General features: G+C 55.8%; 10 protein-coding genes across 10 annotated transcripts; 7 read left to right on the top strand and 3 right to left on the bottom strand.

The window, feature by feature from the left end:
* The first annotated feature begins 83 nt into the window (after window positions 1-83).
* Window positions 84-700, top strand: IWZ02DRAFT_261662 (uncharacterized protein). The gene is made up of 2 exons (XM_066763359.1): window positions 84-118; window positions 180-700. Exon 2 carries the CDS (start codon window positions 257-259, stop codon window positions 566-568), a length of 312 nt encoding a protein of 103 aa, XP_066623280.1. The 5' UTR covers window positions 84-118; window positions 180-256; the 3' UTR covers window positions 569-700.
* Window positions 701-1,548: 848 nt separating this feature from the next.
* Window positions 1,549-3,458, top strand: IWZ02DRAFT_451260 (uncharacterized protein). Its single transcript, XM_066767526.1, has 4 exons — window positions 1,549-1,732; window positions 2,057-2,491; window positions 2,542-2,898; window positions 2,980-3,458. Exons 1-4 carry the CDS (start codon window positions 1,655-1,657, stop codon window positions 3,172-3,174), a joined length of 1,065 nt encoding a protein of 354 aa, XP_066623279.1. The 5' UTR covers window positions 1,549-1,654; the 3' UTR covers window positions 3,175-3,458.
* IWZ02DRAFT_451258 (uncharacterized protein) lies at window positions 3,459-6,686 on the top strand. The gene is made up of 6 exons (XM_066767525.1): window positions 3,459-3,654; window positions 3,723-3,809; window positions 3,862-3,888; window positions 3,941-5,103; window positions 5,149-6,280; window positions 6,331-6,686. The coding sequence occupies exons 1-6, from the start codon at window positions 3,634-3,636 to the stop codon at window positions 6,409-6,411; spliced, it is 2,511 nt and encodes an 836-aa protein (XP_066623278.1). The 5' UTR covers window positions 3,459-3,633; the 3' UTR covers window positions 6,412-6,686.
* On the top strand, window positions 6,648-8,016 carry IWZ02DRAFT_261569 (carbon-nitrogen hydrolase). The gene has a single exon (XM_066763358.1). The coding sequence runs from the start codon at window positions 6,700-6,702 to the stop codon at window positions 7,609-7,611; it is 912 nt and encodes a 303-aa protein (XP_066623277.1). The 5' UTR covers window positions 6,648-6,699; the 3' UTR covers window positions 7,612-8,016.
* Window positions 8,017-8,420: 404 nt separating this feature from the next.
* On the top strand, window positions 8,421-10,020 carry IWZ02DRAFT_490471 (uncharacterized protein; the record flags this gene model as incomplete). Its single annotated transcript, XM_066769664.1, has 3 exons — window positions 8,421-8,560; window positions 8,804-9,042; window positions 9,461-10,020. 3 exons carry the CDS (start codon window positions 8,421-8,423, stop codon window positions 10,018-10,020), a joined length of 939 nt encoding a protein of 312 aa, XP_066623276.1.
* A 1,699-nt stretch (window positions 10,021-11,719) lies between these two features.
* On the top strand, window positions 11,720-12,788 carry IWZ02DRAFT_490470 (uncharacterized protein; the record flags this gene model as incomplete). The annotated part of the gene is made up of 2 exons (XM_066769663.1): window positions 11,720-11,782; window positions 11,931-12,788. 2 exons carry the CDS (start codon window positions 11,720-11,722, stop codon window positions 12,786-12,788), a joined length of 921 nt encoding a protein of 306 aa, XP_066623275.1.
* A 145-nt stretch (window positions 12,789-12,933) lies between these two features.
* Window positions 12,934-14,772, bottom strand: IWZ02DRAFT_377162 (uncharacterized protein; the record flags this gene model as incomplete). Its single annotated transcript, XM_066764932.1, has 2 exons — window positions 12,934-13,233; window positions 13,285-14,772. The coding sequence occupies 2 exons, from the start codon at window positions 14,770-14,772 to the stop codon at window positions 12,934-12,936; spliced, it is 1,788 nt and encodes a 595-aa protein (XP_066623274.1).
* A 300-nt stretch (window positions 14,773-15,072) lies between these two features.
* On the bottom strand, window positions 15,073-18,238 carry IWZ02DRAFT_481821 (fungal-specific transcription factor domain-containing protein). Its single transcript, XM_066769133.1, has 4 exons — window positions 17,388-18,238; window positions 15,824-17,339; window positions 15,592-15,776; window positions 15,073-15,545 (listed from the first exon to the last, which is right to left on the bottom strand). The coding sequence occupies exons 1-4, from the start codon at window positions 17,892-17,894 to the stop codon at window positions 15,408-15,410; spliced, it is 2,346 nt and encodes a 781-aa protein (XP_066623273.1). The 5' UTR covers window positions 17,895-18,238; the 3' UTR covers window positions 15,073-15,407.
* A 321-nt stretch (window positions 18,239-18,559) lies between these two features.
* Window positions 18,560-19,805, top strand: IWZ02DRAFT_469560 (S-adenosyl-L-methionine-dependent methyltransferase; the record flags this gene model as incomplete). The annotated part of the gene is made up of 4 exons (XM_066768728.1): window positions 18,560-18,761; window positions 18,786-18,975; window positions 19,033-19,122; window positions 19,166-19,805. 4 exons carry the CDS (start codon window positions 18,560-18,562, stop codon window positions 19,803-19,805), a joined length of 1,122 nt encoding a protein of 373 aa, XP_066623272.1.
* A 3,126-nt stretch (window positions 19,806-22,931) lies between these two features.
* On the bottom strand, window positions 22,932-24,884 carry IWZ02DRAFT_518919 (permease for cytosine/purines, uracil, thiamine, allantoin-domain-containing protein; the record flags this gene model as incomplete). Its single annotated transcript, XM_066770728.1, has 6 exons — window positions 22,932-23,154; window positions 23,209-23,357; window positions 23,404-23,551; window positions 23,601-24,456; window positions 24,509-24,641; window positions 24,693-24,884. 6 exons carry the CDS (start codon window positions 24,882-24,884, stop codon window positions 22,932-22,934), a joined length of 1,701 nt encoding a protein of 566 aa, XP_066623271.1.

The raw sequence follows: 24,884 nt of genomic DNA, 5'->3' as shown, positions 1-24,884 counted from the left end.
CTTCCCCAACACTGGCATTAGGTTGGCTGGCACAATCAGTTTTGCTTTTTGCGAATGCCCGGATCAAATGCTTGCTGCCGTCAACGATTTGGCTGACACGTGGGCCTGTTCGAATACGGTATGCTCCAACAGACGTGAACAGTCGCTCCACCAAAATATGAAGCTAACAGCTACTTCAGACCGGGCTCAAGTCGCTTTGCTTTCGCCGTCGACCAGCATACGGCTGACTTCTTCTCAATCTTGATTATCCGCACCGATGCTACCACTGGGCTGGCTAGTATGCTCTCTTGTCACGCGGCTCTTGATTGGAATAACCGACTCAGGTCGGCTACTTTCTTCCTGTACATTTGGCTTCTTCTTCGCTACTCAATGGCCGTCTGTCCAAGTTTCGTTTGACACCGACGACGCAATTCACCAAGGGTGCAGGTCAAACGTCCTTCGGCTCAGTGCGCTACTCGAGTTGCTCTCTTCTGGCTCGATTGATTTTCTTGCTTGCACTTTTCCCCTTTTCCTTAATCGATTTGCCCCATTGTATAGTAGGACCGGTTTCCATCGGGGACGACATTGACCAAAGCACGGCATGGCATTGCATGGCAGATACGACGACGACGAGCAGATAGTAATGAAGGGAAAGAAAATTTAAGCTTGTGTGCGCTGTGACGTGGGGGAAAGGCGCTTTGGTGCTTGCTTTCCCACGCATGAGGACGAAACTGCAGAGACGCTGGGTTCGTTGTCTGGTGAATCCAAGAGCCAGACAAGTCAATCGACAAGGCGTGAAACAAGACGAGGGTAGATAAGAGGATCCTTTCAATCAAAATAGATACATGAGGGCCTACAAAGGCAAAGATATTCGCCAAAGACGTGAGCCACGCGTCTGCTGTGCAACGACATCGGACCCAGCGACGATGGATGGAAAGAGTGTTTGAGAGCAGTCACTTTGGCAAAGCGACTTGCGAGCATGGGTGGGTGGAGCGAATGGTGGAGACGATGGCGTAGAGCGTAAGGAGAAGCGTGGAAATGGGTGGTAGCTACGATAAGGGTCGGGCAGATGGTAAGGCATGAGTGCAACGCAGGTCGGGGCCGGTTGGGGAAGGAAAACAGCGAAAAATTTGGGGGGGGGGGGGGGGGGGGGGGGGGGGGCCGGGTGTACCACAACGGTGCGGCAGCGTGTCGGGGGGGAGGGGGAGGGGGGCTGTAGAAGGGTGCGGTGAGTGGGCGGGCTGTCTGTCTGTCGGCGGCGGCTACAGAGGAGCAGAGAGCCTAGGACGGCGATGGGACGAGGGCCCGACAGCAGCGAGCGACTGCAGGACAGGTAGGCCCCGAGAGGCAGGCAGACAGGCTGGCAGACAGGCTGGCAGATGCAGCAGAGGGGCCCATCGAGCAACAGAGGCCGAGACGTCGCACAGTACGCGTAGGGCATTTGGAGCCGTGAGTGGGTGCTGGGGGGGCCTGCGGCCAGCGGTCGTGCGCCAAAAAAACCCGCCTGCCACGGGGGGTAACCGCTCTGTTAAAACCCCTCTGCCTGCCCACCACGTCGCTTGCGCCGGTCGCGTTTCCTCCTCTCTTCCTCCTCCCTCGCCCCAGCAAACCCACCCCCCCCCCTACCCATTTGTCCACCAACCCGATACATATCGCTTGTCCATCAATTGCAATCATGGGCCGGCCCAAAAAGGAAGAAAAGACGGCCGAGTTGATGATTTCGGTCGAGGATTTCGCCCGCACCCGTGACTCTGTAAGTCGCGCACCCACCGCACCCGACCTTTCCTCCCGCCTGTTTGGCTTTGGCCCACGACGCGCCCCCAACACAATAGGGCCTCTTCCACTCCATCAGCTGCATTGCGCTATAACACGACGCTATGCGCTCCAACCCGCTGTCGACACGTCCTATGTTTCTCTCGCGTCAATGTCTCGCATGACGCCGTTTCCGCCGCTCCAGGCGCATCGCGTTCGCGTGGGACTCGACGCGTTCTCTCGCCAGCTCCAAGAGCTGTCCTACGAGCTGCTTCGTCTTTTGATTCAATTTCAATCGCATCCTAATGAGTCTGTCTTCTTGCAGGTGGTTACCGGCTTGACGACGCTCCAGACGGCCGTCAGCGATCTCTTGCGCTCATACATCAAGCACACCAACTCGGTGCTTGGCTCTACTCCTCACAGCCTCGACACAATCGGCATTTCCAATCCTCTCGGCGGCGAACTTCTCTCTGGCGCCCTGCGCAACACAAGTCCCGCTGAAGCTGGCACCTCCACGGCGACCGCTGCGCTCGCCGCCGCTCAAGCTCCCGCTGAGGAGCCCAAGAAGGGCAAGCGCGCGAAGAAGGAGAAGAAGGAGAAGGATCCCAATGAGCCCAAGCGTCCCTTGACCATCTACTTTCTGTACGCCGCATCGGCGCGTCCCATTGTCAAGTCGGACCTTGGTCCCGAGGCGCAGCCAGGCCAGATTGAGCAGGAAATTCACAGGCGCTGGGTGAACCTGTCCGAGGAGGAAAAGTCTGTAAGTGGACTCGCACGCTGAACACGATGAGCTTTTCTGACATTGCGCAGGGCTGGAAAGAGGTGTACACCCGGAACCGCGACCAGTATCTCAAGGACATGGAAAAGTACAAGGCCGAGAAGGCTGCTGCCGGTGCCGAAGCTGCCATCGAGTCTCCTGCAGCCACTGAGGAAGATGCTGAAATGGCCGATGACGCCAACCCGGGTGCTGCCGCCGAAGAGGGATCAGAGGAGAGCTCGACCGAATCGCCGTCTGATGAAGAGGAAGAGTCTGAGAAGGAGCCCACGCCACCTCCCAAGGCTCCCACTCCTCCCGCCGAGACCAAGACACCAAAGGGCAACAAGCGTCGCAAGACGGGCAAGGAGAATGGTACCGCCGCCGCTGCTCAGGCCGCCGCCCCGGCACAGGTGGGCACCCCCATCCCCCTGCCAACTGCTGGCGTCGCCAGCACTCCCGTCATCCGGTCCAAGGCTGACAAGAAGGCAAAGAAGGAGGAGCCCAAGGCCGCGCCCAAGGAGGAGCCCAAGGTCGAGGAGACCGAGCCAAAGAAGAAGCGCAACCGCAAGGTCAAGGCTGAGGAGGCCCCCGCCGCCCCGGCTCCCGAGCCTGCTACTGCTCCGGCCACGCCTGCGCCAGAGAAGAAGAACAAGCGCAAGCGCAAGAGCGAGGGCGCTACTGCTTGAGGGATTGATTTTTGTGAGGCGAAGGCGGCCACGTGCTTTTTGGCATTGGCGAGTCTGTATTCCAAGTTGCTTGGGGGGTTTTCATGTCTCAAGCCAGTCATGCCAATTGAAGGGCGAAAATCGCTTGCGATGTCACGGACTTGACGGTCCGGAGCACGGATTGAGGGTGGGTGAACAATGGCAAAATGTACGGAGATAGCTGTGCAAATTGATGAGCATATGATTCGACGTTGCCTTTAAGAAAGCGGCTGTCATGCAGCTTACCTAGCTACGATAGCTTATCAGCCAATGCCTAGCGCGGCGACAGACTGCCGCGTCTGGGGATATGCCTGAAGCTTCGCATCTTGAGCTCGTCGACCTGCTTTTTACTTTCTAGAGCTGTTCGTCGAGATCCAGACGGGACAGACTGCTGGCCCGGTCTCGTGTTAGTCACATATTCGGTTTTCTGATTGTGTCACCATGCAGCTCTGCCCTAGAGAGGTGAGCCAAGCCAATCCCGCAGCCTCCAAACAAGCTCGCTCCCACAGCTAACGACACGACACGTCCAGATCGACAAGCTCGTTATTACGCAGCTCGGCCTGCTCGCTCAGCGCCGTCTCGCTCGAGGCGTCAAGCTCAACCATGCCGAAGCTACCGTGAGTGCCATTGGCGTCATATCGCGGCGTCCCAACACTGACTCGACTCCAGGCGCTGATCGCTAATAATCTCCAAGAGGTATTGACCTTGAACTCCGCAACGACAAAATTGCTCACGGGTTTTGCAACAGCTCATTCGCGATGGTCGCCACACAGTCGCCGATCTCATGTCCATTGGCAAGCAGATGCTTGGCCGGCGACACGTCCTCCCGTCCGTCGTCAGCTCCCTAACGGAGCTCCAAGTCGAGGGAACTTTTCCCACGGGCACATATCTCGTCACGGTGCACCATCCCATTGCCTCCGACGACGGCGACCTGGCCAAGGCGCTCTTCGGCAGTTTCCTTCCAATACCAGACAACGATGTTTTCGCGCTGGACGAGCCCAACGCATACGCCCCAGAGCGGCAGCCGGGAGCAATCATCGCGGTCAAGGACCGCATCGTGCTGAACGAGGGGCGCTACAGGACGCGGCTGCGCGTCACGAGCAAGGGAGACAGGCCGATCCAGGTCGGCTCGCACTACCACTTTGTCGAGACGAACCCGCAGCTCGAATTTGACCGGCTGCGCGCGCTCGGCTTCCGTCTCGACATTCCCGCTGGCACGTCGGTCAGGTTTGAGCCAGGCGACACTAAGACGGTCACGCTGGTCCGCATCGATGGAAATCAGATCATCAAGGGCGGCAACAGCCTGGCTACGGGACATATCAGTGACGTGCGTATTGCTGAGGGCTTGCCGGAGAAATTGCAAGCTGGTGGCTTTTTGCATGTGCCGGAGCCGGCGGGCGACCTGGCGCATATCGATGTTGCGTCCATGGAGCGGCAGCACTACATTAGCATGTATGGACCCACGACGGGAGATCTGGTACGTTTGGGAGCGACAGACCTGTGGGTCAGGGTTGAAAAAGACATGGCGCAATATGGCGACGAGTGCGCATTTGGCGGCGGCAAATCGCTGCGAGAGGGGATGGGCCAGGCAGGCGGCCGCTCCGATGCTGGGTCTCTGGACACCGTCATTACGAATGCCTTGGTTGTGGACTACTCGGGCATCTACAAGGCCGACATTGGCATCAAACATGGGCACATTGTTGCCATCGGCAAGGCGGGCAATCCGGATGTCATGAAGGGCGTGCATCCCGACTTGGTCGTTGGCAACTGCACCGACGTCATTGCTGGAGAGGGAAAGATTGTCACGGCGGGAGGTTTTGATACACATATCCACTTCATCTGTCCGCAGCAGTCGTACGAGGCTATCGCGTCTGGCATCACGACGATGCTTGGTGGAGGAACTGGGCCGAGGTTTGTTTTCATCCTCTGACTTGGAGCATGGACTGACTTGAGCAGCACTGGCACTAATGCCACAACTTGCACCCCTGGCAAAACACACTTTCGGCAGATGCTTCAGGCGGTTGATGACTTGCCCCTGAACTTTGGCATCACGGGCAAAGGGAACGACGCCGAGATGCTGCCGCTTCGAGAACAATGCGAAGCTGGCGCTGTTGGTCTGAAGTTGCACGAGGATTGGGGCAGCACACCTGCCGCCATTGACGCCTGTCTTTCAGTCTGCGACGAGTACGACGTCCAGACTCTCATCCACACCGACACGCTCAACGAGTCTGGATTTGTCGAGCAGACAATCGAGGCCTTCAAGGGTAGGACCATCCATACCTACCACACTGAAGGAGCTGGTGGTGGTCATGCTCCAGACATCATATCGGTGGTCGAGCGTCCCAATGTTCTTCCTAGTTCGACGAATCCGACCCGCCCTTACACGCGCAACACCCTCGACGAGCATCTTGACATGCTGATGGTGTGTCATCACCTCTCGCGTAATATTCCCGAAGACGTTGCCTTCGCCGAATCTCGCATTCGCGCCGAGACCATTGCTGCCGAAGACGTTTTTCACGACCTTGGCGCCATTAGCATGATGTCCTCTGATTCCCAAGCCATGGGCCGATGCGGCGAGGTCATTACCCGCACATGGCACACGGCACACAAGAACAAGGTGCAGCGCGGACCGCTCCCTGAGGACGCCGGTACGGGCGCCGACAACTTCCGTGTCAAACGCTACGTCTCCAAGTACACCATCAACCCCGCCCTCGCACAAGGCATGGGTCATCTCATTGGCAGCATCGAGCCAGGAAAGCTGGCGGATCTCGTCATCTGGGAGCCAGCCAACTTTGGCACCAAGCCCAAGCTCGTGCTCAAAAGCGGCATGATTAGCTGCGCGCAAATGGGCGACCCCAATGCCAGCATTCCGACCGTTGAGCCCATCATCATGCGCCCCATGTTTGCGCCCATGGTGCCCAGCACCAGCATCACATGGGTCAGCAAGGCAAGCATCGACAAGGGAATTGTCGGTAGCTACGGGCTGAGGAAGAGGGTTGAGCCCGTCAAGGGCTGCCGCAGCGTGACAAAGGCCGACATGAAGTTTAACGACATCATGCCTAAAATGAGGGTGGATCCGGAGAGATATGTGAGTCTGGCGTGTCCTTTTGTTTCAGGCTTGACACTAACTGTGGATAGATGGTCGAGGCTGACGGCAAGGTGTGTACGGCGGAGCCAAGTGAGGTTCTGCCTTTGGCGCAGACGTATTTTGTGTATTAGGTAGTATCGAAGTGGCGGGGGACAAGATATCGGATTTGGTGAACAGTTCGGGCTGGAGAGATTGACCATGGATTCAATTGCTCTCCCTGGTAATGTTTTAGTCTTTATTGCAAGAAAAAAAAAAAAAAAAAAAAAGTTGAGCTGCCAGTTGGATGCTCAGGTCGACGTGGATGATGACGTCTGGCTGGCCACGACTTTACAAACGCCGATGTTGGCCTTAACGCCGTCTCCCACACCCTGAACTAACATCCCTCCCACTTTCAACAGCATCCCAATCACCACACCACCATGTCGAAACTCCTCAAACAACCAGTCAAGCTCGCACTAGTGCAGCTCGCCACGGGCGCCTCCAAAGCCGCCAACCTCGCATCCGCACGCACAAAAGTACTCGAAGCTGCGCAAAAGCACGGCGCGCGCATCGTCGTCCTCCCCGAATGCTTCAACTCTCCTTACGGCACCAAATACTTCCCGAGCTACGCAGAACCGCTGCGACCAGTACCGCCACCGCAAGAAACGGCGCCATCATGGCACGCCCTCTCAGCCATCGCAAAAGAGGCCAATGTGTACCTGATTGGCGGCAGCATCCCTGAGCGCGACACGACGGACCCATCATCCGACAAGCCCAAGCTATACAACACGTCGCTCATCTTCTCGCCGTCGGGGGAGCAGCTGGCGGCGCACCGCAAGGTGCACCTGTTCGACATCAACATCCCCGGCGGCATCACGTTCCGCGAGTCGGACGCGCTGTCGCCGGGCAACAAGATCACGCTGGTGGACCTGCCCGACTACGGCACCATCGCCGTGGCCATCTGCTACGACGTGCGGTTCCCGGAGCTGGCCACCATCGCGGCGCGGCGCGGCGCCTTCCTGCTCGTCTATCCGGGCGCCTTCAACACGACGACGGGCCCGCTGCACTGGGAGCTGCTGGGCCGCGCGCGCGCCGTCGACAACCAGGTCTACGTTGCGCTGTGCAGCCCCGCGCGCGACGAGAACGCCGAGTACCGCGCTTGGGGCCACAGCATGGTGCTCGATCCGCAGGCCGTCGTGCTGGGCCAGGCCGGCGTCGGCGAGGAGACGGTCGTCGTTGAGCTGAGGCCGGAGCGCATCGAGGAGGTGCGCAGGGGCATTCCCATCCAGGACCAGAGGCGCTTTGATGTCTATGCGGATGTCTCCAAGGGGGCTACCAAGTTTGAGGAGTAGAGTGTGGAGACTGGAGTTGGATTGGAGATGGAGATGCTGGGCCTGACCGGGGAGGAGAAAAAAATGGTGATGTGTGAATTGCACTGAGTGTGTGCGTGACCGGCAGGTATGTAGGATTGAATGCTACCTGGGTACAGCAGAAAGTGCCTAGCTCCATTTCCTTTTACCAGAGTCATCTGGCCCCAGTGCAGCTCCCGAACGGCTGTCTCTGCAGACGCAACAATCAGCAAGCCGCGGAGCTTCCTCGTCGACCCTGACACACTACCAAGACTTGTTTCCTTTTCCGCAAAGCCTGATGAAACTGCCCTTGTCCAAATTGCGTCCATTGGGAGATGCTCCACCTCACCTCCCTCACCTCCTAATCCCCGAATCTAGCATGTACATTACTAGCTAAATCGACTCTTCAGTCCACCCGAGTAAGCATGAAAGATGCAGAATACAGAAAGACGCGCTCATGGCGTCAAATGCGCGGTCCAATGCCCCATCATCGCGTCGAAGGACCACCGGTGTCCGGGCCAATGATGGATAGGTAGCCGCCAGAGAACCAACCAACCTGGTAACCAGTCAGTCATTCAAGGAGTCACCCAACTGTCTACTACGAGCGAATGAGCAGAGAAGAATTGGTCGCATGGTATGGTGTAAAAGGTCAAATACCACGCACGCCCATGAGTACTGCCTTTCGGTCAGGGCGGGATTGAATTTGCACCTTTCCGACCCATCAAAACAACTGACCACCACTCAATTAACCACCATTCCACACCTACCTACCTACCTACCTACCTACCTCCGCCTCCCCTCCCGTCATCACTATGCACTGGCCCGAAATCCTCGGCATAAGCGTCAGCATCGTCGTCATCCTCACCCTGCTCGTCCTCGAATGCTACGGCTACGAGCGGGGCTGCGCCAAGTTCCTCCGGTGCATCGGCTTCATTTTCTGCCGCGCGCCGTGGTACCTGTGTAAAGGGGTTGTGCGGTTGCTTTCGCTTTGTGTCGAGGGCGTCGTTGGGGGCAGGAGAAGGAGGAGGAGAAGGGGGAGGGGAAGAAGAGAAAGACGTATGCGCGCGACGACGACGACGACGACGACGACCGCGGCGGCTGTGGGGCACGAGGGAGAGCGTGAGGGGGGAGGGGTCGAGATGGAGACGCAGCTTCGTTCACTGCCGCCGCTGGATCGGCCGCCTACGTATCACAGCGACGACGACGACGACGACGACGACAACGGCTTGTCCCCTCCACCGCGATACGATGGAGAAGAGAGCGTCGACACGCTGCCTAGGTATCGTGACAGTGCTGATGATGAAGACGAAGAAGAAGAAGAAGAAGACGACGAGCCGAATTGGACGCGGATTCAGGGGCGAAGACAACGCGACAGTAGTGATGATGAGATGGCGTTGATGGTTATGGAAATGACGGGGGATTTGGCGGATGGGCGTACGCCGGTTAGGTGGGCTTGAAGAAGCGTCGAGTAGTAGAGCTTGAGCTGTTGTGGACGTTGTTGGGTTTCTTGATGCCGATGCTGTTGATACGCTAGAGGTTGTGAGTAGAGAGAGACACTGAGACGGCAAGCCACCAACGTTAGCGTTACGCTTCTGCCTTGGTTTGCGAGGAAGTGGGATAGACACGCTACGTTGGACGATTAGCTATGCGCGGTGTTGGGAAGCCAATGCTGACCGTCTGGTGATGTTGGCGCTGGAGAGGGAGGTAATAAAAGGGGGTCGTCAGTATAAAAGACAGAAACCTTGCTCTCCATACCTTCACTCTTTCATCTCGCCACAAGCAACAATTCGACCCAACGACCTACCTACCTTCCTACCCACTTACACACCACCCCCACCCCCCCCCCCGACAGAAGTCATGGGCGACATTCCACGCTGGATCCTCATCGTCAGCGGCGTCCTCGAAATACTCACAGATGCCATCAAGGGCTTTGCACTCGTGCTATGCGCCGCAGTCGCCTGCCCCATCGGCTGCACGGCCATGAGCCTAACCTGGACCATTCGAAAGATGAAGCGATGGGGCAGGGGACGGCGACTAGGAAAAGGACAAGGACGAAGAAGACAGCAGGGCCGCGAAACCGCGCCTTCGAACTCAGACTCGACCGCAGTGGCATCGGGCCTCGAAACCACGGCGGACGAGCGGCAGCACGCCATCGACACCCCACCACCACAGTACCTCCACGCCGCGTTTAGCATGGCGAGCGAGGAAGCAATCATGCTGCGCCGACACGGTAGACCGCCGACGTATCGCAGCCAGGAAAGCTTTCCGCGGGCGACGACACCACGCGATGATAATGATGATGATGATGATGATGATGGAGAGGAGGATGGAGAGTCGGAGCCCCCATCGCCACCGCCGCGATATTTTGGAATGCGTGGAAGATGGGATCCGTTGGATTCGGATGATGAGTGATGGTTGGATGGATTGGAAGGTGATGTGGGAATTTTGAGTGGGGTGATTCAGTTGAGATCGTGGTTTGTTGATAGACTACGCTTTGGGTTTCTTGATTTGCTCGCTGTGATGGACTGCCCTTTCCTTTTTCTTTTAAATGGATCAGCTTCGGCGTTCGATTTGACAATGAGTTTGTTGTGGGTGTCTTGATTCTCATTGACTGGCAAAAGCGTGGGTGAAAAATTCGTCGAGCGGTGAAGTATCCAACAAGTCTTACAGGCTGTAATCAAGAGAGAAAGAGATATCGTATCATGCAGTGGATGACCTCGGAAACAAGCGCTTGTTTTTTCGTTTTGGAAAATCACATGGACGAGCGAAAGGGTTGAACGATTGGTTTTACGTGAATGCGAGACTGAGCTCCCCAGCGAGCCACCAACGTTGGCCCGACTTGCCCATCTTCGCGCTCGCAATGAAAAGAAGAAGCGCCGTTGCTGCCGCGCTACATGAAACCACCAACGATCCGTCTCCTCAGAACCGAAAGTGGAGGAAAGAAAGAGGCTCAGGAGGGATTAAAAAGGCAAAGAAATCAGACCCGACAGCATGAGGCTCTCTGGCAAACATCACTGCAACAAAAGCACACCAAGCCAAAGTTTGACCATGGCACCAAGTCCACTTCAATCGTGGGTCCATCACCACGCGAGCGCTCACTTGCCCTTCACTGACTCCTACTCACCTTTCGATAGGACAGCTCACGGGCACTCTCAGCGCGATGCAGTTTTCCAATCACCGGAACAACTGTCAGATTGCATCGCGAAGATGAACACCCTCCGTCTCATTTTGAGGGGCTACATGATCATCGCCATTTGCAAGTTTTGTTACGACGTGTATCGGCTCTGTCGCTATTGTCGCGAGCGCAGGCGTGGAAAGGCACTCCGTCGTGAAAAGGAAGCTTAAAGCGGGCGGAAGGCTTGGTCAAAAGATCTGGAGTGCAGTCAGTCGGTTGTTTGAGAGCAAGGAAACTCGGAGACTGCCAGAAGCGAAAAGGATTGACAGTGGCCATCGAGCCGAATGACCGAATTTCTGGAAGTCAGAATTATCGGGAATACCGGGGAGCTAGACGACGCTTCGGTGAATATACGTGGACTGCCCTGATTACCATCGATATCACGCTCGGCGACTATTCTCCGCGGCGTGTACAAGTAAGCTCAGCGTACCTCGTTTGTCCCGTCAGCTCAGCTGTGCGTGGCCCCCCCAACTATAATCGAGACACACAGAAAAGCATGCTTAGCAGAAAGCACTACAATGCATCGGCCATTTTTCCAATCAATCATGCTCGCATCGACCAGCGGTTTACCTTTGTAGGCGCGGTGGGTGGGTAAACGAACAATGGCATAAATCAAGACTTACCCAGCCAGCCAGCCTCACACACAGGTAGCCAGACGCTCGACCTTCTTGCGTCGACATCATACGAAAACCACCAAATCCACCTTCGCCCCTGACAGACGCAACCACCACGACCGACTTCCTGGTTGACCGGAGGCTCATTACGATGGGACAAGCAAGCGCGCGCTCGCCCGCGCGCATTCCACTCCCTCTCCTCATTCTCCTTCTTCTCACGGCAGCGGTCGCACTCGCAATTACACCGCTTCCTCAACCTCTGCGGCACTTTCTGCAATCAAGCGTTTGCGACGCCATCGGTTGGTTGAAGGCAGCCAAGCCAATGCGCATCGGCGCGCTGCTATTTGCGGTGTGGAATATCAAGGTGCTACCGGGGGTCTATCACGTCAGTGCCGTATCCATGATGTGGATCTTGACTTCCTCTCACCGAACAACCCCTCCCTCATGAGCCAAAAAAAAAAAAAAAAGGGGGGGGGGGGGGGGGGGGGGAAGATAGAAAAAGATGGAGAGCTGACAAGCCTCAAACGCAACAGCTCCGCATCGCCCTCGCAATCCTGCCATCCCTCCTCCCCCAAAAACGGCAGCACCGACACGCCGCCCCTCTCAGAGTCTCGAAAGAAATACCTGCAGATGCCCTCCCGCTCTTCACGCCGCACACGCTTTCAACTTTCGCCCCGCCCCTCGAGCACGACAGCAACCTGCACAAGTCGAACAGCACGTACTTCAGCGACCTCGACGTTTCGCGCTCAGCGCTGCTCGCGCGGCTGTTCCTCCCAACACTTCGCCACGTCGCCAAAAACAACCAAAGCGGCAGCTGCAGTGGTGGCAGTGGCAGTGGCGGATTAGGCGTAAAACTGACCGTCGCCCTCGGCGGCGCACAGGCAGACTTCAAGCGCGGCATCGGGCTGCAGCGGTACAGCGTCTCGAGTCGCATCGTCGGCTGGGACCGCAAGTGGATCGTGGTCGGGAGTTGGTTTGTGGAGCGTCGTAACCGCCACCACCAGCACCACCGATCCTCGAATGAGGAGGGCAAGGGAATTGTGTACGCGTCGGCGTTGGCCAAGTATGTTTTCAAAGCAGGTCGCGCGACGATTCGGCCCGTGATTGTCATGGTGGCGGCGGGATTGCTGCCGTTGGTGGCGTTGGATGGGCTTGATTGTGGAAAGGGACGGGCTGGCGTCTTTTCGGACAAAGAGGCTGAGATTGTGGGCGCTTTGAGGGCCATGGGGCCTAATGGGCTGAAAGATTGGGGGATTACTGAGAAGTTTGAGGATGGAGAAGAGCGGGTCGATGATAGCGAGTGGATGAGGAGAGTGGAGGAGGTGAGGCAGGATGGGAGGGTAGTGACGGAGCGATTTTTGGGGCTTGACGCTGTGGCAGACTTGGCGTGATTGCAGTGCCATGAATCGGAAGAGTCTCGTCGTTCTCGTGTTTGTCTATCGTGTCGTATCTATGTCTAGAGTGTGTAAATCGTGATCATTCCAGATTCTCTGCTCACCTCCACCTCTCAACTGCAGTAGCAGATGCCCCCGAAATTCAAGGCGCCATGCCCAACCCTCTCATCCAATTCAGCTCCCTTGTATGCTCCTCCAGCGCCTGTCTCATCATGCCCCCATACATCTTTTCCTGCCGATGGTGCTCGATCTCCTCTGCGTTCTCGGCGGCCTCGTGCCACTCTGGCTCCAGAGCGTTGGCCTCGCCAAAACTGACGAGTCCAATGCGACCGTTGTCCGTCTGGATGATCAAGTCTTCTTCATTGATGCTGCGAGGTTCTGTGGCCATGGGGCCCGGCGCTATGCTGGATTTGATGTTCCAAGCAATATCGGTCTCTCGCGGCTCCCAGTCATCGCTGACATCTGACGCGTACTGCGCAAAGACGTAGTCCACATGATCTTGAGATGAGGATGCACCGTTCCGTAGCGGATCATTGATGTTGTAGGTACGCGCCTTGGTTTTCCCGTCGCGATACCACCAATTGATGTTCCCGTTGCCGTCGGTTCCCACCAGGCGCCCGCCTTGGGTGGCGATGGAGAGAATCCGAAAGATGGACGAGTAGTTGCGGTTTGTGGAGCTCGGTTGTTTGGATAGAGTACATCCAGACTCGGCGTTTACCCCGTAGAGTTCCAGGCTGCCTTTACCCTTGTAGTCTCCAGCTGCGACAATGGTAGTGTCTGTGCCGTCGACATACGTGTGGCTATCCCAGTACACAAAGGGGGTTGTCAGGTACGTCAGAGAACACAAATTGCCTCCCGAGTAAATGTTTCCTGCAAGTTTTGGGAAATATCGGCGATCATAATGCAGAAGCGAAGGAAAACGCCCTGCAACCCAAATGGAATTGCTGACGTCCGCAGCGCCTGGCAATGGCAAATGCAGTATGGATAGCGGTTTGTGCTGGCAGACCGGAGACCTTGAAACCGGCGCTAAGTCCAAGTCGCAGACGCTTGACCGGGTTTTTGTATCGGTTAGTAGCTCGCATCGAGAGGAAAAGTCTGGTCCACTAGACATGACCGACTGGCGATTGTCGTGGAGATGTATTGTTTCCATTGTGCCAACAGTCATCGGTATTGGATGTCTCGCTTCTGACAGAGTCAAAATGTCGAAAGGGAATTTTTGCTCAGAAACGATTTGCAGTGTTTGTAAATCTACCTCGTTCAGGGTAGAGGAAACTGCAAAGTATCCCCTTTTTGAATGCCAGTCGATGCTGACGCCGTCGTTTCCATAGTCGTGGCGCGAAGCATTTCCTATGGTTCCGTCTTGACGTGCTGATCCTCTGAGAACGCCTGGTTGTGTCCGGCTAACCACCTCTCCTCTCTTCGCAGAGCTATCCCGATTGACATCCCATGCACAGATGCTTCCGTCGTCCATCGGAGCGAAGACCAACTCGGCTCGTTGGGTATTGTCATTGTAGTATACCCCAAGCCCAATCGCCTCATCAAGCCCAACTTTGTGGTGGTTACGTTGAAAGCCTTTGTCGGTCCAGCTCTTGCAGATCCAGCTCGTATAGATGGGCGCATGTGCAGCAATGTACTCTTCGTAAAAATCCAGTTTTTCACCAGGAAACGCCGGAGTCGCCAGTGGCCGCCGCATCGGTCTCATCGACAAGAGGCTCAAGGGCCCATTTTCTGCTGACGACCCAGAATGACGAGGCGGCGGCGCATGGGTTGGATCCCACCAGACAGTTTTCCATAGGCTGGCGTCGCGGGCGACGGCCAAGAAGCGACGGGACACGGATTGCACGGTGATGATATCATTGGGTGAAAGGACTGTGTCGGATATCAGCAAGAGTAGTTTCGCCAATTGTGACGAGGAGCTGTCAGGTGGATGGTACTTGCAGGAGAGAATGTGGACGAGAAGCTCGTCAGGGAGCTTTTCCATGGTTTGAACAAGGGGCTAGATTACTGAAAAGCGACAAATAGGACGAGGTGAGCGATAGACTATCATGGGCTGGCGCGGACAAAGAGTAGGGGAAACGGTGTTGGTGATGCGGGATGGAGCTCAGGGCTCGGTTGACGTCGTTCACGGCGGCAATAAGGCTGAGCTTTAAGCCATTTACGGTTAGACGACGCACAGATCTTCCAGTCGGGCCGCTCTCGGCTGCTACCGAGCATGCCGTCCCGTCAGTTGTGAGGCCTCCCATACTAATTTGCATCATCGAGTTTTGGTAAAGACAAAAGCTTGGAAGAGGCATTTCTCTTGTTTGCGACTGCAAATCACACGCTCAATGCTATTTTACACTAAACAGAATGCAGCGTCATCGCTTCCCCGCCCCTGGCCGTCAGCCGATTCGCTCGAGTTTCCAAGCCGCGTAGCCTAAACCCAGGCAATCAATTGCACGTCTACATCCTCATCCCGCATTCCCTCAGCCTGTAAACGTATGGCTGTGATAACACATGTCCGCTATATCGCCCTACTTCCTGTAGAATACTCCAAATGAAAGCCGGAGCGCCTTGCAATGAATTTTGTGCCGGTGCTTTGCACGCTGAGATTGACGTCGTTAGGCGCTCCGCGTGTCAGGAATGGTACTGGTATGGCATATGCGGATGGAATTGCTGCGCGTGGTAGCCAGAGTGATCGATTTGCTGAGGCAGTGGCCATTGCGGCTCGGGCATGTATTGTTCGTATGGAATGACGTTGCGGTCCCACGTTTCCTGTCCACGTTAGAATCGTGGTGCAAAACACGTGGAAAATGCTTACCCAGTTGATGTCAAGCGGCATTTCCAGCATATTCCCTAATTGGTCGTGGTGGGCCACGCCGTATGGAGGCCTATGGTCGGGTGGTACCATCGATACGGGATGTTGCTGTGGCATGTAATGCATTTCGGACCCAATCGAAGGGACGACGGGAGTAGGTTGGAAGTGAGACGTTGGAACCGCCGAGTCTGGGAAAATTAGCAAAATGTGGATTGACATGCAGAGTTGCTCTCACAGTGGATTGCCGCAGGTTCCCGGCCGCCGTTGCATTGTGTAGAAGAGCCGGACTTTAACCTCGACAACATTGTGCGAAACATTTTTCCAGCTCGTTTGGTGTCGGCCGAGTCTATCAAATTGGCTTCGTACGAGTCCCAAATCTTGCTGGACTTTTCCATGGCCTGAAATAATTCCGTGCACGTGTACCTGCCTTCTGAGGCGACTTGAGGATCTCTCATCATCGCTTCATGTCGCAGGTTCATCTCCAGACACACGACCATGGCAGCTAAAAGGAAATCATGATTGGTCAGGGAAGAAAAGTACCATCGCACACTGCTAAGATGTCCTCCGGGTTGACAAGCGAGATAGATGGTTGACTGTAGCTGCAGCAGAGTCATGGCCGACTCAAGACAAGCCTCTCTTGAGTGGTCGTATCGGGAGTCGCTGTGAGCCTTGACCAGATAAGTCCGGTGGAGAACACAGCGAGCCATTTGATAGCAGAGTTCCATGTCGAATTGGTTCATGATTAGCTCAGGCGGATCGTTGGTTGATTGATCGAGCGGCTTTAACCGCATTGCGGGCGGCACCGAGGCATACGCTTCTCCCAAACGTTGATCCAGATCCATAATTTCAGAATAGGTCGGAGGCGTAACGGCGTGGGAGGCATCTGCGGCAGCGGCAAAGACGGCGAGGAGCCGTGACTTGGCTATGGAATAAGACACGGGGGTAAGTTCAGTCTCGGGCCGTTCAGGAGGCAAGTCGAGCATGTCGGCAAACAAGTCTTCGTCGCGCAAGTTTCGCGGAAATCTAGTGTCGCTCTGAAAGCCTCTGACGGAGCAGGGCAGGCCGAGGGCAAAAGAGAACTGGACTTCGAGACGGTAGATGAGATGCCACACGCGTCGACGCATCTCGCCGTGAAAAGGGCTGATGTTTCCATAATGGGAAGGATCTCGATGGTAGCCCATGCGCAGGGCACACCTAACAAGACTGCCGAAGACGTGCCATACTTCGGTGGGGCTGCTCTCGCCGAGCAGATATTCGCATGCCGCGTAGACAAGCAGAGCCTCGAGGGTGTAAGGCTTGGGCTTTGCAAAGTCGGCCAAGACAGCAGCGGAGCCGGCCAGACTTCGGAATTTCTTGGCTTGTTTCATTGCGGCTCGCGTGTGCTGGGGACTAACGGTTCGTTCCGTCCTCAGAATGTAGAGGCTGCCAAGAGAAAGTAGTCCGTAAAGAAACGAAATCCACATGGTCGAGCCTTCGTCCGGGTTCACCCAGAATCTGGCCAATTCGTTCAGAAAAGTAGGCGGATGAAGGAGAGAAGTGGCTGGATCCTGAGCTGAGCGCCAATTCATGACGAGTCGCTCGACTTCGTCCCTAGGGGGTAAATTCTGCAACAACTCAAGCCTCGTTACGGGCGGAGGCGATCCAACGATCAAAATGGATCGCGGAGCGTCCTCTGGCTCCGGGTCGAACTGGTCATCCTCATCCTCGTCGTCATCCTCGTCGCTTTCGAGCAGATTCTTGACTTCGGAAAGCTAAAGGAGTCAGCAAGTTCTGGCAAAGAGGGAACAAAAATTGTTTACATCGCGCAACACAGCTGTCCAGTGCGAGGAGCCGGTGTAGGTGCTCTCGTTTTCGCTAATCTTGAGTGCGCCACAGGCAGAAGGAAAAGATCGTTCGTCCTCGCCGGAGCTGCTCGAGGTCTTGGGGCCGTCAGAGATCTTGTGGTGGTCGGGGACAGTCTGGTCGGGCGTGGGAAGGCGTCCGGCGTTGGTTTGGGCGGATTGAGCGGATTGAGCGGAATTGACCGAGACAGAGCGGGGGTCCTTGCCGTTCATCAAGTCGACGACGAGGGCCTCGAGGTGACGGATGCGAGAGCGCATGTCCTTGGCCTTGCGGCCCTTTTCCTTTGGTGGTGGTGGTACATAGTTGCACGCGGGCTCGCGTGACCGCTTCACACATTGGTCGCACGCAGGATGGGCACGGTTGCATTTCAGCTTGCCCTTGCGACATGGAATACAGGACAGCTGGGGACGGACTCGAGTGACTTTGGACTGAGGAGGGCCAATGGCAAAGACAGGGTCGGCCATGGCGCGGGCATGCAACGGAGAGAACGGGCACAAGGCCGGAGTTGTGGCTCAGAGAGAGTCCGGGGGCGCGGTTAAGCTGAGGCAGATCGTGGGCCTTAAGGGGCCGAACATGTACGCAGACAGGTAGACTGTGGACTGTTCACTGTGGACTGTGGACTGTGGACTGTGGGCTGGAGTTGGGTTGGGTTGAGTAGATGGAGGGACGGGGGTGGGGAGGAGGCTCTGCAGATGTCCGCCAGGCCAGGCAGATGAGGGTTGAAGCAGGGCGGTGGGAGTAGCGTGGCGTGGCGTGGCGTGGCGTGGCGGATAGAGCTGTGCGAGAGGAAACTTGGTCCTCGCCTTTCGGAGCCGCAGCGGAGAGGGGGAGACGGCACTGACCGCACCAGGGCAGCTCCCTCATACACACACACACACACACACACACACACACACATACACACACCCGAGGCACAACACCAGTGTCCCAGTGTCCCAGTATCGAGAAATGTCTCTGAATATCTGACTGGCCGCCCGCTCCGTCCGTCGCGTCAGCTTAGCAACACCAGACATCTGTGCCATGCCCCGCCCTTTCTACGCCATGCCAGGCCATGCCATGCCATGCCCCAAACGGCTGTTGTCTTCCTGTTGCTGCTGCTGCTGCTGCTGCTGATACATGCGCATCCATCATGACTGACGCCAAAGGCCATGCAAGCCACCAGGACGACGCCGCCGCCGTTGCGACCGAGCCGCTACCCCGGACGCCCGGCGCCGACTTGGCGCTGGACCCTGGCCAACATCTGAACTCAACCCACCACGACGGCTTCATACTCTCCCATCTCCTCGCCAGCCACGCCTACGAACTCGAAGTCGACAGCAGCAGCGATCGCAGTCAAATCCTCCGCGAACCCCCAGACCAGCCCTCTGACTCCGACTCGGTCTTTGGCTCGTCCCGCGCCAACTCGGTCACCACCTCGCTCAACTCTGAGGTTCAAAACTACCGCTTCGAATTTGGCCGCCGTTACCATGCCTTTCGCGAAGATCAATATTGGCTGCCCAACGATGAGGATGAGGCCGACCGTCTAGACCTCCAGCACCACGTGTGGTACGTCCAACGCCGCAAGCTAATCGCAAAAGGTCTCAAACTCTGATGATCCGCCAGGCGCATGACTCTTGACGGCGCACTATTCGCCGCTCCTTTGGCCCCCGACATACACCGCGTACTGGATGTTGGCACCGGCTCTGGCATCTGGTAGGTGATCCCACTTTCCGTTTCGTCCCTCTGACACTCGCAGGGCCATCGAGTTTGCAGAAGAGCATCCCTCCGCTCACGTAATTGGAACAGACCTGTCCCCCATCCAGCCAGAATGGACGCCCCCAAACTGCCAATTCTGGATCGATGACGCCGAAAAGGATTGGGACTTTGGCGGCACCCCTTTTGACTTTGTCCACGCCCGCATGTTGATTTTGGGCATGCACAACTGGAAGCGCTTCTTTGAGCAGGCCTGGCAGCACCTCAAGCCCGGCGGCTGGGTCGAGGTACAGGACGTCTGTCTGCCGGTGCAATGCGACGATGATAGCGTGGCCCCCGACGATGCCCTGTGCAAGTGGTCGCATTTGGTTCGCGAAGCCGCTGGAAAAGGCGGAATCGACACGGAAGCAGCAACCAAGTTTGACGAGATGCTACTGCAGCGGGGATTTACAAATATAAAAGAAGAGTGCATCAAGTGGGCGATTGGCTCGTGGCCCAGGGGCAGAAAGCAAAAACAAATTGGCGTGTGGACTCACGAGAATCTCTCTCAGGGCTTGCAGGGCATCAGTCTGGCCCTCTTCACACGTCAATTGGACTGGTCAAGAGAAGAGGTGGAGCTGTTCCTGGTCGACGTGAGAAAGGATATTAACGATCGATCAAAGCACTACTACTGGGTTATGTAAATTGATCGGCCCGCGCGAGGCCGACCGCTGCTGACAAGCGACAGGTTCAATGTTTTTGCGCAAAAGCCTCCAGAGGAGCAGATTCCGTCTCCGGATCGCAGCAGCAACAGCAGCCCATGACCAAGAATTTGCCTTAATTTGAGTAAACGTTTACTTCTTTGTGTATCAGATCTGGACATTACCACGTTTCTCGTTCGGCGGCATTTTCAGTATCACGTCCAGCAAAACATACCCCAGGTTCTACCACCACCATGGCCTCTGATCTTTGCTCATCGATTTCGATTCTGGAAAGAAATTTCTCAAAAATAAATATTTATCGAAACAAGGAATAATAAAAAGAAAATCCCGTCATTATTTCATTCCCCAGATGTATTATTATTCCTCAGCCAAACGCGTAAGCCCGACACCCAGCCGGATGCTCTGGCTCATCGCTACCGCCCGTCTCGCTGCACCGTTGCCCGCAGTGCCGCGCCACCTTCTTGACGCGCGCGTTGTACACTGGACACGCTGGCTCCGCGTCCTCGTCGTCTGACGAAAAGGACGAGGACGAGGACGAGGATGTGGGAGGAGAGAGGAGTGAGGCAACGCATGCGTGCAGCTTGATCTCGTAGCTGTGCCCGCACGCGTACTTGAGCACCTTGAATGTGCACATGTTGTATTATCGCTTCTGGCGGTTGTCGCGGAGCGCGCGTTGGGGTCGAGTCGGCGTAGTCTGGCACGGCCTGCGTATCCGAGTATGATTTCGCGCGTCGAATTAAGGATGCGGGTGAGTAGTAATAAATGGCAAGGGCGGGTCGAGCGCAGCTCGACGTTGAAAGTTGTCGCCGTGGTGGCGTCTGGCTGATTGCGAAGAAGCGAAGGAGGTCGAAGAAGTGAGAACGAGGGTTGAGTTGGTCGTTGAAGGCAAGTTGAGCAACTATTAAGGGTGCGTATGGTACATCGCGCCCGAGGGGCGTGTGAGACAAGTGATTACAAATTTATGCCTCCTCCCTTTGTCTTTCGCACCTCTCTTCTCCTCCTCTTTTCTTTGTCAAGTCTCCTTCTTCCTCTCCCCCTTTATCTGCCACGCCCGGTGCCGCAATGGAAGCGCACGCGGTGTACACCGCTTTTGTTCGATAGTCTCTTCCTGGTTCTTTGGCGCCTGGAAAATCAGGCTCTCGATGGCGGCCTGTTCTCGCATCAACGAGCGGCGTGGCTGGCTGCTTTCATGCGCCAACAGCATGCTCACGCGCCTGGCTGTCTACCAGTTTGCCAGCCTACCGCAATGTCCTTGAGCTTTTCCCCCCTCCCTTTTCTTACGCATGCTGCGCCGCGCCGCGCCAAGCTGCTTCGCTGGATAGGTGGTTGCTGTTGCCAGTGAGGCGCTGGAGGGAGAAGACGCCCGTCGAGATCGACCATCCAAGCCGGGCACACGGACTATCCATTTGACTGACTCGAGACCCCGCGACCGACTACGGCTATTCGCTCGTTTGATGATTGGCCGCGATGGCTGGTTGGTTGGTCCGTCGCCTTCCCGTCCGAACGCGCATAGTACCGAGGTGAAATGCGGCGTAGAGCAGCCCAAGAGCGGGTGGGCGTGGAACGACGAAAAGGCGAACCAACATGGGTTGTTTCGAGCGGCGGCAAGAAAAGCGTACCTGCCGCTTCACTGTTTACTTCTTCGCGTCTCCGTGTGCGTGCGGCGCCCGCATCCACACCTACAGGTAGGTAGGTAGGTAGATAGGTAGGTAGGTAGGTAGGCATCACACCCTCACCACGACAGAACAAGTCAGGCAGATAGATACCTTCACAGCGCCGAGACCCAGGTGATATCCGGGAACCTTGAACGTCACACTGGAACACATAAAGGTTAGAACATCCAGGTGGTTGAATATTTGCTCTTCAAAACCATGCTATTCAAACAAAATGCACGGAAACAAATGTCCCATGGCAGAAGTTTCCATTCCGTCCAACAGTCCTTGCCCAAATCGGGACGTCTGTCGTCGTCAAACGCAGCGGCTCAAGGTGAATATCTTGTGTCGTAAACTGCACGATTCCACGGCGTATGGCGATTGCTTAAAGACCTTGGCTTCTCATCAGATATCTTCTCTCCTCGTCATCAACTTTCGAACTGACCAAGTCCTTTCATCTCCTCCAATTGCGTGAACAATCTTCATCAACAATGCCTCAGGAACTCTACTCCTACTCTTCCCGTTCCTCCTCCTCCTCCTCCTCCTCCTCCTCCTCCTCCTCCTCCTCCTCCTCCTCCTCCTCCTCCTCCTCCTCCGTCGCCGCCGCCGCCGCCCTAGTCAGTCCACCTCCCTCAAACACAAGCCCTCCGCTAATCCAACAACCAGGCTCCTCCGCAGAACGATTCAGGCAACACCGTAATAGCTGAAAACATCCGCAAAGTCCGCGCAGAGGTATGTATGGCGCAGTCCTGTTCTGCGATCCCTACTACCACAGCGCTGGTCACAAGAACATACACAGTACCAAGAGATGATCACCCAGCTTCTCGGCCTGATCGACAAAGTCGGCGAAGAGCGAAACGAGGCCATTGCTGGTTATGAGCGTTTGCGTGAGGAGATTGAGGCCAAGGTTGAAGATCTTGATGCTCGCGACAGAGAGCTTGCGGCTGCTCTCGAGATGGCTCAGTAGTGGCATTGGGGGTGGATGGACAGTGAACTGGTCTCTGGCTTGCCGCCGCCGCCACCGAAACGTTGGTGATTTTTCAGGAAGCAGCTGGTGGGTGGGAGGTTAGCAAACAATCGAACTGGGCTCAAGTGTGGACGGGAGACTAAGCAGGCAGGGGACGAAATAGTACTTGCAGTTTCAGCAACAGGGTTGAGTGAATCCATTCGGAACGAGCAAAATGCTTCTTAGCGCTATCTCCTTGGTGAACCTGAGCGGTGCGACTTTGCGCTGAGATGCCGGCAAATCTTTTTACCTGACATTCGAGCTTGATGGAACCTCATGTGCCGGCAGAGATAACATCGAACGTCATCAAGATTCGAATGGAAACGAAGTGGTGTTTGTCCGCCAAATCCTAACAATTTGGACTCCCAGCGTATACAAACTCAACTCTCCAGGCAGCCCTGCTGTACGGACGCCGCCATGCGTGCTGGCAAGTCCAACAACGTCTACACATCAAACAGCACCAGCCTCCGCATAAGGCTGCTTCCTCGAATCAAGAATTTCAGGAGCTTTCTCGGCCTTAGGGTCCGTCACACCATCATTGGTGTACTCGACGCCATCCACCGTGACGACGTCTTCGTAAATGCATGCCTTGAGCAAAGTTTCCTCGGCCGGGAAGAAATGTGAGAAGGCCCAGTAGAGAAAGAACGCGGAACAAAACCCCCATGAATAGTTCCTGCCACTTCGTCAATATCTGACTGCCGCCGAGACAGGGTTTTGTGAGACTTACATGTCATAGATGTGCTCGATGCCTGCGCTGATAGTGGCGCTCGGGTTGACGGCCTTGGCTAGCCCGGGCGTGTTGGGAACGACGGCGACAAGGAAGGCGACGGCAGCTCTCCAGTTGAGGCCGTTCCAGTAGCGGTAGAGCCCACGACGCTAGAACGATTCAGTATCTGCTGTTCCATGCACGGTGTTCTCTTACCCTGTACAACGAGGGTACGTCAATGTGTTTGTGCTTGACAACCCAGTAATCACATGCCGTAATGGCAGAGATTGGCGCAAGGAAGATGGCAAGGCCCGTCATGAAGTTGAGCAAGCTTTGCGCCGAGTGCACAATTTTCCATGGAACCCTGGCAGTGGTCAGCTCGTCCCAAAGTGGTAGACAAGGATGCAGCGTACATGATCCACCCGGCGGTAAAGGTTGCAATGAGGACGCCTCGCCTTATGTTGATGTACTTTGGACATAGCGAGCTGGCGTCGTTCGCAAAAGAAATCACATTGGCAGACAAGTTTGTCCCGATCTGCCCGACAACCCAGGAGAATCCGACGAAGAATGCGCCGCAGCGGCCTGCGGGACCTTGCCATTCGTTTGCTAGGGCCGTAGGGTCCCAGAGGTATTCACCGTAAACGACCTTTGACGCGCTAGTTGAAATGATGCCGAAGAGTCCAAGGAGGACAGAGATGACGGGCAAGCAGAGCGCTTGCCAGTAGACACCGCGCTCATGTCCCTTCTTCATATATCGAGTAAAGTCCGGGACGTTGGTAGCCATGGTTGCCCAGCCTCCCGCGATGCTCATGACGCTGGAGAGGATCGCCCATGACCTTTCCGATCCGTGGACTTTGTAAGGCTGGTCCCACAGGTCACCGGTGCTGCCTGCCTTTTTGCACATGGCAATGACGACGGCCACGGAGACGACAAAGACGACGACAGCTTTGAAAACAAAAAACCATTTCAGCTTGTGAGGCGGCGTCAAGAGGAACGGCAACTGAACGGTCCAGAAGATGAAGTGGCTGAGAAGCTGTTGGCTCGTAATTCCGACGCTTTCGGGAATAGTGTTGGGAATGGCCGTTAAGTACGAAGGCCAAATTGCCCGAATACACTGCGTCATTGCCGTAGATCCGGTGTACGTTTGGATGGCGTGCCAGAAGAGTGCAGTAGTCATTCTAGTTACTACGGCAAATCTGGCAAAGACGAACCCGAAACTGGACTTCGCGATGATGGGGAATGGAATGTGTAAATGGGCTCCAATTACACCTGGATAAGCTTGATCAGCAACCGGAAGTCTTAATGTTTTGAGGAACCTCACCGTTTAGCACAAGCGGGATGGTGTCAATTATGGAGCCGAAGATGATACAGTAGATTGCCTCACGATATGTCAAGCCAGTTGCGATGATTGAGGATGGAGCTTCCCATCCCTGGGCGTTCATGGCGTCCGAGATCTCCAACGAAGTTCAGCAAGGTGTTCGTGTTTCTGGAATCGGAATACTCACCCAGAATCCAAGGATTGTCAATGATGTCCATGTCCGACGCTCGATGGGCGTCACGTCCATATCTTTGTTTGACCATTTGTCCGGGTCTGCAAATGAGGTTGATTCCTTCGGTAGTACCCATCCTGAGACCTTGTTCTTGCGTTTGAGATTATTTTTCGCGGAATCGACGCGCCGTCGTAGGACTGTCGCCAT

This window comes from Phyllosticta citriasiana, assembly GCF_038021145.1.
Source record: "Phyllosticta citriasiana strain CBS 120426 chromosome Unknown IWZ02scaffold_6, whole genome shotgun sequence".
Taxonomy (NCBI): domain Eukaryota; kingdom Fungi; phylum Ascomycota; class Dothideomycetes; order Botryosphaeriales; family Phyllostictaceae; genus Phyllosticta; species Phyllosticta citriasiana.
The sequence above is the reverse complement of the archived record's forward strand: the minus strand, read 5'-3'. Positions and strand labels throughout refer to the sequence as shown.